This window comes from Acipenser ruthenus, chromosome 34 (genome assembly GCF_902713425.1).
Source record: "Acipenser ruthenus chromosome 34, fAciRut3.2 maternal haplotype, whole genome shotgun sequence".
Taxonomy (NCBI): domain Eukaryota; kingdom Metazoa; phylum Chordata; class Actinopteri; order Acipenseriformes; family Acipenseridae; genus Acipenser; species Acipenser ruthenus.
In genome coordinates, this window is record NC_081222.1 from 620,001 (window position 1) to 631,701 (window position 11,701).

The 11,701-nt window shown below is 53.1% G+C and overlaps 1 protein-coding gene across 1 annotated transcript in view; it reads left to right on the top strand.

Moving 5' to 3' along the window:
• man2b1 (mannosidase, alpha, class 2B, member 1) overlaps positions 1–10,090 on the top strand; it is a 17,074-nt gene extending 6,984 nt beyond the window's left edge. Inside the window, exons 8-24 of the mRNA XM_059006992.1 lie at positions 387–466; positions 570–690; positions 947–1,025; positions 1,171–1,280; positions 1,453–1,560; positions 1,944–2,060; positions 2,316–2,510; positions 2,614–2,711; positions 3,130–3,247; positions 3,760–3,878; positions 4,439–4,540; positions 4,789–4,876; positions 5,470–5,550; positions 7,778–7,987; positions 8,063–8,212; positions 8,468–8,570; positions 9,468–10,090. Coding sequence (XP_058862975.1) covers positions 387–466; positions 570–690; positions 947–1,025; positions 1,171–1,280; positions 1,453–1,560; positions 1,944–2,060; positions 2,316–2,510; positions 2,614–2,711; positions 3,130–3,247; positions 3,760–3,878; positions 4,439–4,540; positions 4,789–4,876; positions 5,470–5,550; positions 7,778–7,987; positions 8,063–8,212; positions 8,468–8,570; positions 9,468–9,577 — 1,989 coding nt within the window. The 3' untranslated portion in view covers positions 9,578–10,090. The remainder of the gene's footprint in view (positions 1–386; positions 467–569; positions 691–946; positions 1,026–1,170; positions 1,281–1,452; positions 1,561–1,943; positions 2,061–2,315; positions 2,511–2,613; positions 2,712–3,129; positions 3,248–3,759; positions 3,879–4,438; positions 4,541–4,788; positions 4,877–5,469; positions 5,551–7,777; positions 7,988–8,062; positions 8,213–8,467; positions 8,571–9,467) is intronic.
• The last annotated feature ends 1,611 nt before the right edge of the window (positions 10,091–11,701 follow it).

The following is an 11,701-nucleotide window of genomic DNA, read 5'->3' on the forward strand; positions in this document are numbered from 1 at the left end:
CACTGCTTCAAACCACAGCCACGCACGCACACACTGCTTCAAACCACAGCCACGCGCGCACACACACTGCTTCAAACCACAGCCACGCGCACACACACTGCTTCAAACCACAGCCACGCACACACACACTGCTTCAAACCACAGCCACGCGCACACACACTGCTTCAAACCACAGCCACGCACACACACACACACACACACTGCTTCAAACCACAGCCACGCACACACACACTGCTTCAAACCACAGCCACGCACACCCACACACACACTGCTTCAAACCACAGCCACGCACACCCACACACAGGCTGAGACACGTTTCCAGTGTACCGCTTGTCAGATGTATCGATATTTTAAACAGAAGCTCTTGTTGTTCTTGTTGAACACAGACCAGCGAGACCAACGTGCACGCGCTCTACTCCACTCCCTCCTGCTACCTGAAGGAGCTCCACAACGCCAACATCAGCTGGTGAGCGTGCGTGCGTGTGTGTGTGTGTGTGTGTGTGTGTGTGCTCTGATAGTGTGTGTGTGTTCTCCTGCTCAGTGCTGGCTGTATCTCTTTCTCTCTGCAGGTCGATGAAGTATGATGATTTCTTCCCCTACGCAGACAATGCCCACAACTTCTGGACGGGGTATTTCACCAGCCGCCCCGCCCTGAAACGATACGAGCGACTCAGCAACAACTTCCTGCAGGTCAGCCCAGCGAGATCACAGTCTCCAGAAGAGGCAGTGTGGGGTTGGGAGTGACTCTGAGTCTTGTGTCTGATCTGGCACTGTGGGAACACAGTGCAGTGCGTGCCACTCTCCACTAGGAGGCAGTGTGGGGTTGGGAGTGACTCTGAGTCTTGTGTCTCTGTTCAGACACTGTGGGAACACAGTGCAGTGCGTGCCAGTCTCCACTAGGAGGCAGTGTGGTTGGGATTGACTCTGAGTCTCGTGTCTCTGACAGGTCTGCAGTCAGTTGGAGGTGTTGGGAGGCAAAGTGTCCAGGGATGGACCCTACGGCAAAGCAGACAGCGATACCCTCAGTGAGGCTCTCTACAATTATATATAGATATATTAATGTGTGTGTGTCAGTCAGTGTATATATACTGGTGTGTGTGTGCGTGCTGCTGTGTCACTCTATTGGTCCACACTCCCCCTGACCAGGCTGCCCTGTCTTGTGATTGGCAGAGAGGGCGATGGCCGTGGCCCAGCATCACGACGCGGTGTCTGGGACGGAGAAGCAGCACGTAGCAGACGACTATGCGAGGAGACTGTCCCAGGGCTGGGACCAGTGCGAGGTGAGACTGGGGACACTGGGACCAGTGCGAGGTGAGGTTGATTTACTCTTTGGAGTAAAGGGCTTGTAAACCCAGCCGTGCTGTGTGTGTGTGTGTGTGTGTGTGTGCGGTGACTCGGAGGAGGGAGCAGGGACCAGGGAGGAGGCTCTAACCCGTGTCTCTCTCTGTGCAGATCCTGGTGGCTAACGCCATGTCGGCTCTGACTGGGAGTCAGGGGCCTGTCGTGTTCTGTGAGAATCTCAACATCAGCGTGTGCCCCACGTCGGAGTCCTCCCAGAAGGTAAGACTGTCCCTCCCCCTCGTCTCCTCTCCATGACTTCCACACTAGTGCTGCAACCACTCCCTCTCCCCTCCCTTCTCTCCCTCTCCCCTCCCCTGTCTCCCATCTCGCCTCCCCTCCCTCGCTCTCCCCTCCCCTCTCTTGCTCTCCCCTCCCCTCTTTCCCCTCTCTCCGCTCTCGCCTCCCCTCCCTCGCTCTCCCCTCCCCTCTCTTGCTCTCCCCTCCCCTCTTTCCCCTCTCACCTCCGCTCTCACCTCCCCTCCCTCGCTCTCTCCTCCCTCGCTGTCACCTCCCCTCACTTCTCTTTCCCTGCTCTCCTATCCTCACTTCTTGTTACCTTGTATAACCCCTATCTCTCTCTCTCTCTCCCTCTCTCTCCTCAGTTCTCGGTCACCCTGTATAACCCGCTGGCTCGCAGGGTGAGCTGGCCAGTGCGGCTCCCAGTCAACGGCTCCCAGTTCAGTGTGACGGACTCGTCCGGGCAGCCTGTCGACAGTGAGGTGAGTGTGAGCGAGTGGAGCAGCAACTCCAAGCATTGCACACGCTGTCTGCGGAGCGCTGTCTGTCTGCGGAGCGCTGGCTGTCTGTCTGCGGAGCGCTGTCTGTCTGCGGAGCGCTGGCTGTCTGTCTGCGGAGCGCTGGCTGCCTGCGGAGCGCTGGCTGTCTGATGCTGTGTATGTGAGGCATCTAGAGTTTTATAATTATTTTAGTAATGTATCAAGTCACACAGTGAGCCGTGTCTCTGTCTCTCTCAGGTGGTCCCTGTGTCGAACGCCACGCGGGCAGTGCGCCGGGACCGCGGGTACTCTGTTAACGAGCTCGTCTTCCTCTCCTCCCTCCCTGAACTCGGATTCACCACCTACACCGTGTCCAGGACGGCGCAGAACAACAATCAAGCCACCGGGGGGCACCAGAGCAAGCGGGACGCGGCAATGAGCATCCAGAACGAAGTGAGGCATGCTGGGATTGTACTGGGAGTGTGTGTGTGTGTGTGTGTGTGTGTGAACTGAAATATGTCCCCGTGTGCTTTATTGATGTGTGTCTGTGTTTCAGTTCTTCAGGGTGAACTTTGACCCACAGACCGGCCTGCTGAGTGAGATCCAGAGTCTGGATAGGAAGAGGACCCTGCCAATCAAACAGAACTTCTACTGGTGAGAGAGACGCCAAACACACACACAAGCAACCAGTCAGACACAAAGACACGCTGAGACACACAAGCAACCAGTCAGACACAAAGACACGCTGAGACACACAAGCAACCAGTCAGACACAAAGACACGCTGAGACACACAAGCAACCAGTCAGACACACTCTGTATAGTCAAGGGTTGTAAGATGCGATTTGATATTTTCACGCATGTACAGCATGCTGTTTTGAGTGGGTTGTTTTCAATGCGTACTTTCACTTTCTGTATTGCTATCAAATCATCTGTGTGTTTTTATTCTTTTGAATTATTTTTATTCTTAATTCAAAAACAATGCCAAAGTGTAACTAGAAAAAAGCGCTCTTGAAAAGCCAGCGTCACTGTTGGAGATGCTGTTTCTCTTAAGATTGTTTGAATGCCTGCAGGTACAACGCCAGCACAGGGAATGGCGAGAGCTCACAGACCTCTGGAGCCTACATCTTCAGACCCAACTCCTCTGAGCCAGTCCCTATCAGCACCACCGCCCAGACCTACACTGTGCAGGTGAGACGCACACAGGGGAGAGACACAGGGCTGGAGACGCACACAGGGGAGAGACACGGGGCTGGAGACGCACACAGGGGAGAGACACGGGGCTGGAGACACACACAGGGGAGAGACACGGGGCTGGAGACTCACACAGGGGAGAGACACGGGGCTGGAGACACACACAGGGGAGAGACACAGGGCTGGAGACACACACAGGGGAGAGACACAGGGCTGGAGACACACACAGGGGAGAGACACGGGGCTGGAGACGCACACAGGGGAAAGACACGGGGCTATAGACACACACAGGGGAAAGACACGGGGCTGGAGACGCACACAGGGGAGAGACACGGGGCTGGAGACGCACACAGGGGAGAGACACGGGGCTGGAGACACACACAGGGGAGACACGGGGCTGGAGACACACACAGGGCTGTAGACACACACACACACACACACACACACAGGGGAGAGATTCAGAGTGAGCTGGTATCTGTTCACACTGGCTCCCTCCCTCTCTCCCTCAGAACGCGCTGGTACAGGAGGTGTATCAGAACTTCAGCGCCTGGTGCTCTCAGGTGGTGCGTCTCTATCGGGCCCAGAACGTCCTGGAGCTGGAGTGGACAGTGGGGCCCATTCCCGTGGGGTGAGTGTCGGTGTGTCTCAGTGAGTGTGTCTGTCTGTGTGTGCCTCTGTGTATCTCAGTGTGTATCGCTGAGTCTCAGTGCATCTGTGTGTGTGTGTGTGTGTGTGTGTGTGTGTGTGTGTGTGTGTGTGTGTGTGTGTGTGTGTATATCTCTGATCTCTCTCCTCTCTCTCCCTCTCCCTCTCTCTTGCTCGCTCTCTCTCTCTCTCTCTCTCTCCTCTCCTCTCTCCCTCTCCCTCTCCCTCTTGCTCTCTCGCTCTCTCTCTCTCTCTCTCGCTCTCTCTCTCCTCTCTCTCTCCTCTCTCTCCCTCTCCCTCTCTCTTGCTCGCTCTCTCCCTCTCCCTCTCTCTTGCTCGCTCTCTCTCTCGCTCTCTCTCTTGCTCGCTCTCTCTCTCGCTCTCTCTCTCTCTCTCTCTCTCCTCTCTCTCCTCTCTCTCTCTCTCTCTCTCCCTCTCCCTCTTGCTCTCTCGCTCTCTCTCTCTCTCTCTCTCCTCTCTCTCCTCTCTCTCTCTCTCTCTCTCTCCTCTCTCCCTCTCTCTCTCGCTCTCTCGCTCTCTCAGGGACGGTCTGGGGAAGGAGATCATCACTCGCTTCGACACTCCCTTGAAGACGGCCGGACTGTTCTACACTGACTCCAACGGGAGGGAGATCCTGGAGAGGAGGTCAGGCACCCCCCATCTCCATGTGCAGTGGAATCTTCTAATGTAGCCTCAGTACTGCCCCTGCAGGCTGCTTCATGCAGCACAGGCGGTGTCACGTGAGAGTCGTTTGGAAATGTCCTAAAAGGAAGTCATTCATTTCAAGCAGCATTCTGTATTTGGTGTTTAACAGCACTTTTCAGTGTTTCATCTTGTTTTCTCTGTGTCTCATTGCACACGTTTCTGATGCCTGGCTGGCTTGCTTGCTGCAGGAGGAACTTTCGCCCCACCTGGACCCTGAAGCAGACGGAGCCCGTAGCCGGAAACTACTACCCAGTGAACAGTCGCATCTACATCAAGGTGAGCTGCAGACCTGCGTCGCTGTGAGATCTCAAAGCTCCTGCAGACAGTCCCAGTGCAGACGCGACACTCCCATCGCACAGCACTGTCATCCATGCCTGACCCCAGCCCTGCCCCCTTATTACTGCCCATATCTATGTCTGCAAAGACATCTCGGCGCAATGGAAGCTCAGTGGAGTCATGGGGCTGGTTTGGTGGCTTGTGTTTTTTTTTTTTTTTGATCTGGTTTTTGCGCTGAAACGTGTCCGTGTTTAACAGTAGAGTCTTTGAAAATAAATAGCAGTTCAAATGTGTAAATATCAGAATGCAGTGCAAAGCTGTAACTCATTCTCCTGCTCTCTTTCTTTCTCCTCTCTGTCTGTCTCTCTCCTGCTCACTCTCTCCTCTCCTGCTCACTCTCTCCTCTCCTCGCTCTCTCTCTCCTCTCTTGCTCTCTTCTCTCTCGCTCTCTCCTCTTCTCTCTCACTCTCTCTCGCTCTCTCCTCTCCTCTCTCTCTCTCTCTCGCTCTCCTGTCTCTCTCTCTCTCGCTCTCCTCTCCTCTCTCTCTCTCTCGCTCTCTCCTCTCTCTCTCTCTCGCTCTCTCTCTCTGCAGGACTCAGACACTCAGCTCACCCTCCTGACTGATCGCTCCATGGGAGGCAGCAGCATCCAGGACGGCTCTGTGGAGCTCATGGTGAGGGGGGAGAGAGGGGGTGGGGGGACCCCTGCATTTCCAATCCTGGGGTTCAGAACTCCTCTCAATGAAATGACCAGGAGTGGAAGAGGCTCCATTTCTTCTTAAAAATAATAAGCCAATTTTCTTCAGGTAGTTCCAATCCAAAATAGTTTATTCAGGAATCAAAATGCAAACAGAAACAAATGTGATGCATCCGTGATCTCACACACAGGCCTCAGCTGATGCTGTTCTGAGCTGGCATCAGGGGAGATGGTATTGAGCTGGCATCAGGGGGAGATGTTATTGAGCTGGCATCAGGGGAGATGGTATTGAGCTGGCATCAGGGGAGATGGTATTGAGCTGGCATCAGGGGAGATGTTATTGAGCTGGCATCAGGGGAGATGGTATTGAGCTGGCATCAGGGGGAGATGGTATTGAGCTGGCATCAGGGGGGATGGTATTGAGCTGGCATCAGGGGAGATGGTATTGAGCTGGCATCAGGGGACATGGTATTGAGCTGGCATCAGGGGACATGGTATTGAGCTGGCATCAGGGGAGATGTTATTGAGCTGGCATCAGGGGAGATGGTATTGAGCTGGCATCAGGGGGAGATGGTATTGAGCTGGCATCAGGGGGGATGGTATTGAGCTGGCATCAGGGGAGATGTTATTGAGCTGGCATCGGGGAGATGTTTTTGAGCTGGCATCAGGGGAGATGGTATTGAGCTGGCATCAGGGGGAGATGTTATTGAGCTGGCATCGGGGGAGATGGTATTGAGCTGGCATCAGGGGAGATGGTATTGAGCTGGCATCGGGGGAGATGGTATTGAGCTGGCATCAGGGGAGATGGTATTGAGCTGGCATCAGGGGAGATGTTTTTGAGCTGGCATCAGGGGGGATGGTATTGAGCTGGCATCAGAGGAGATGGTATTGAGCTGGCATCAGGGGGAGATGTTATTGAGCTGGCATCAGGGGGAGATGTTATTGAGCTGGCATCAGGGGGAGATGTTATTGAGCTGGCATCAGGGGGAGATGGTATTGAGCTGGCATCGGGGGAGATGGTATTGAGCTGGCATCGGGGGAGATGGTATTGAGCTGGCATCGGGGGAGATGGTATTGAGCTGGCATCGGGGGAGATGGTATTGAGCTGGCATCGGGGGAGATGGTTTTGAGCTGGCATCAGGGGGGATGGTATTGAGCTGGCATCAGAGGAGATGGTATTGAGCTGGCATCAGGGGGAGATGTTATTGAGCTGGCATCGGGGGAGATGGTATTGAGCTGGCATCGGGGGGAGATGGTATTGAGCTGGCATCGGGGGAGATGTTATTGAGCTGGCATCAGGGGAGATGTTAGTTTCTGAGCTGACTGAACCAGTTTTAATTGGTTTGTTTATGGTTTGTACAGAACAGCTTATTAAGCAGAAACAAAGGTTTTCCCATCCCTCTGAGGTCACAGCTGCACCCTGCGTTGCGAAAAGCCAGGCAGGGCTAGTGTGAGTTTGTAACCCTGCTCAAACTCCTGGCTCCTGATCATTTCAATATTAATAATAATACTAGACTTCATTGAGGGGAGCTCTGAACCCCAGGACTGGGTGCAGCAGCAGCAGCAGCAGGGCTAGTGTGAGTTTGTAACCCTGCTCAAACTCCTGGCTCCTGATCATTTCAATATTAATAATGATACTAGACTTCATTGAGGGGAGCTCTGAACCCCAGGACTGGGTGCAGCAGCAGCAGCAGGGCTAGTGTGAGTTTGTAACCCTGCTCAAACTCCTGGCTCCTGATCATTTCAATATTAATAATGATACTAGACTTCATTGAGGGGAGCTCTGAACCCCAGGACTGGGTGCAGCAGCAGCAGCAGGGCTAGTGTGAGTTTGTAACCCTGCTCAAACTCCTGGCTCCTGATCATTTCAATATTAATAATGATACTAGACTTCATTGAGGGGAGCTCTGAACCCCAGGACTGGGTGCAGCAGCAGCAGCAGGGCTAGTGTGAGTTTGTAACCCTGCTCAAACTCCTGGCTCCTGATCATTTCAATATTAATAATAATAGTAGACTTCATTGAGGGGAGCTCTGAACCCCAGGACTGGGTGCAGCAGCAGCAGCAGGGCTAGTGTGAGTTTGTAACCCTGCTCAAACTCCTGGCTCCTGATCACTTCAGTATTAATAATGATACTAGACTTCACTGATACGTTGTGTGTTTCTGTGTTTAATAACCCCTGGCCCTGTCTGTGTCGTTCTCCCAGCTGCACCGCCGTCTCCTGCTGGATGATTTCCGGGGTGTGGGGGAGCCCCTCTCCGAGCCGGGAGATTACTACGACGGGCTGGTGGTGCGCGGCCGGCTGCTCGTCTTCCTGTCCCCCCCGGAGGCTGCGGCAGAGCTGCACCGCCCCCAAGCGCAGCAGGAGTACCTGCAGCCGCAGATCCTCCTGCACCCAGGGGGCACCAAGCAGGAGGTAAATACACACTGATACACTGGAGTGCCTGCAGCCCCAGATCCTCCTGCTCTCTAAATTTCTCTCTCTCTCCAGTTCTCTGCAGTGCTCAGCGCTCTCCCTCTCAATGTTCACCTCCTCACGCTGGCTCAGTGGGACGCTGACGCTGTGCTGCTGAGGCTGGAGCACCAGTTTGAGAAGAAGGAGAGCAGCACCTACTCCCTGCCCGCCACTGTGGACCTGCAGGTAAAGAAGAGGATCCTCACCCCCCCCCCCCTCCTCTCCTCTCCACAGTCCCAGCACTAACCTCTCATCTCCTCTCCCCCTCTCCTCCTTTTCTCGTCTCCTTCCCTCCCCTCTCCTCTCTCCCTCTCCTCCTCTTCTGTTCTGCCCTCCTCCTCTCCCCCTCTCCTCTCTTCTCTCCTCTCTTCCCTCCTCTCCTCTCCTCTCCTCTCCTTCTCTACTGTTCTCTTCCCTCCTCTCCTCTCCTCTCCTCCACAGAAAGTCTTCTCTCGGTTCAGCATTGAAGGACTGAGGGAGCTGACTCTGGGAGCCAATCAGTGGAGAGATGAGATATCCAGACTGGCCTGGAGGACCTCCGGAGGTACTGTGTGTGTTTCTTCATTTAATACGGGGCGGCCAAAGCTGTCCCGTTCCTCTCCTGGTCTTTGTTCCCAGCAAACCTGTTCTTAATGTTTCAGGCTGCGCTGTCTCTTCATGCCTGGGTGTGGCGCTGTGTTTCAGGCTGCGCTGTCTCTTCATGCCTGTGTGTGGCGCTGTGTTTCAGGCTGCGCTGTCTCTTCATGCCTGGGTGTGGCGCTGTGTTTCAGGCTGCGCTGTCTCTTCATGCCTGGGTGTGGTGCTGTGTTACAGGCTGCGCTGTCTCTTCATGCCTGTGTGTGGCGCTGTGTTTCAGGCTGCGCTGTCTCTTCATGCCTGTGTGTGGCGCTGTGTTTCAGGCTGCGCTGTCTCTTCATGCCTGGGTGTGGCGCTGTGTTTCAGGCTGCGCTGTCTCTTCATGCCTGGGTGTGGCGCTGTGTTTCAGGCTGCGCTGTCTCTTCATGCCTGGGTGTGGCGCTGTGTTTCAGGCTGCGCTGTCTCTTCATGCCTGGGTGTGGTGCTGTGTTTCAGGCTGCGCTGTCTCTTCATGCCTGGGTGTGGCGCTGTGTTTCAGGCTGCGCTGTCTCTTCATGCCTGGGTGTGGCGCTGTGTTTCAGGCTGCGCTGTCTCTTCATGCCTGGGTGTGGCGCTGTGTTTCAGGCTGCGCTGTCTCTTCATGCCTGGGTGTGGCGCTGTGTTTCAGGCTGCGCTGTCTCTTCATGCCTGGGTGTGGCGCTGTGTTTCAGGCTGCGCTGTCTCTTCATGCCTGGGTGTGGCGCTGTGTTTCAGGCTGCACTGTCTCTTCATGCCTGGGTGTGGCGCTGTGTTTCAGGCTGCACTGTCTCGTCATGCCTGGGTGTGGCGCTGTCTCTTCATGCCTGTGTGTGGTGCTGTGTTTCAGGCTGGTCTCGTCCGGAGAGCTGGTCAGCTGACCCTGCGGACCCCCCCACTCTGGTCACTCTGCAGCCCATGGAGATCCGCACCTTCCTGCTCAAGATCCGGCTCCACTAATTAATAATCAATAATCAATAATCAGCAATCAATACCCGACGAACTGGCTGTGCCGGGGGGAGACAGGCACCCTCCACACACAGTGTTTGATTCAGGGAATGAAGATCATTTCTATAAACATGTGAAGATCATTTCTATAAACATGTGAAGATCATTTCTATATGTTTTTTCAGTATATTGGAAAGCTGCGCAGCGCTGTGTAATTCAATATGTTAACGTCACGTTATTCAGCAGCTTTCATTGGACTCTGGGAAGCACAAGGAGTTTGTTCTATAGGACGATGCAATGCTTTTGCCCGTAGCTGCAGGTTATTGTAACACACAGACACACTCAGGGAATGGGCAGCCCAGCATAGCAATCCTGTCCAGCTTCAAACACAAGATTCAGGGTTCTAGCTGTGGGTTCACACACCTCACTCGCTCTCTCTCTCTCTCTCCCGCTCTCTCTCTCAGTACGTGCCTTTTGATTTGTAAGAGTTTTTGTTTTTTTGAAATAAATGCCTGAATGAATGAACACTGCCTTGCATCTCTTGTGTTTTGATTTGATTTGCCTGGGCTGCATGCAGCCAGGCCTCCTCCCCTTGATTGTATTTATATGCTGTATTGTAAGGAACTGGAAAGGGAGACTCCACAGAGCGCAGTGCGGGTCCTGAATTCAGGGTTTATTGAAGCTGGGACTCTACCCTGGACAGGTTAAGGGAGCTGCTTCACCTGCCAGCTGCCGCTGTGATGAAAACCAGGTGGATCCGGAGACCAGGTGCAGTGATTCATCGACGCGGGGGAGGGGGAGGGGGGCTTTCCTCATCACTTCGTTCAGCCGCCCAAACCTGTGAACCAGGAAACTGCACATAGACATTCCTCACCTACAGTGATGCAAGCAGCCCAGGATGAACAGGTGTAACCAGGGTTCAGTTCAACCTGAGGCTGTTCTGTAGTGAAAACAAAACACAGCTTTACTAGAACTAGCAATTAATTTTCATGACAATTATTACAAGTGAAAATATTTACGTACAGTGTATGGAGAGCAGCATAACAACAGGAGCGCCACTCCCGTGTCTGTGTGTGTGTGTCTATCTCTGTGTGTGGGTATCTGTGTGTGTCTATCTGCGTGTCTGTATCTGTGTTTGTGTCTGTGTGTGCCTATCTGTGTGTCTGTATCTGTGTGTGTGTGTCTGTGTCTGTATCTGTGTCTGTGTGTGTCTATCTGCGTGTCTGTATCTGTGTGTGTGTGTCTGTGTCTGTATCTGTGTCTGTGTGTGTCTATCTGCGTGTCTATCTGTGTGTGTGTGTGTCTGTGTGCCTATCTGCGTGTCTGTATCTGTGTGTGTGTGTCTGTGTGTGCCTATCTGTGTGTCTGTATCTGTGTTTGTGTGTGTGTGTGTCGGTCCTGCCTTTCCCTGGTTGTTGCTAGTGCTGTGTGTGTGTGTGTGTGGATCATGTTTTGTGTGTAAATTAAATAACTGCTGTATAAATGGGACACGCTGTATTTAAATGAGGTAACTGCTGTATAAACGGGACACACTGTATTTAAATGAGATAACTGCTGTATAAACGGGACACGCTGTATTTAAATGAGGTAACTGCTTTATAAACGGGACACACTGTATTTGCTTTGTTTCCGTGATTGAAATAAGTCACGACTATCGACAGACCTGAAACAAGATATCGGTCTGGTTGCCTGAGAATGTACGAGCTTAACTAGTTAAGAATTAAATAATAATCTGCTAAGAAATAGTTAGAAACAATATAACGAATTGAAGTACTTCACTGAATGGACTGAGGAACGATGCGGAACACGGGCAGCGCTAGTTTATGAAAACCTTTATTTCCTTTCTAGTAATTTGTGAATCTAAAACTGAGAATGTAACGCCTGTCTTTTTATAGCAACACAATTTGCTTCATGCGTTGTGAATCGGAGTGGGGGGGCGAGTTCGTGGAGGGGTTGTGCTCCGGGACATATCCCATGAGTCTGGGGGTCTTTGCCTGTCATTTCCTGTTAATTCACTTCTCTTGTAGAACCACAAGCCTACCTGGTGAAACCAGAAATATAACTTTTCACAGCTGCTTAAATGAAGCAATAGAAGCATAGCACCCCACCTACTATGTGAGGGTACACCTCTTTTGG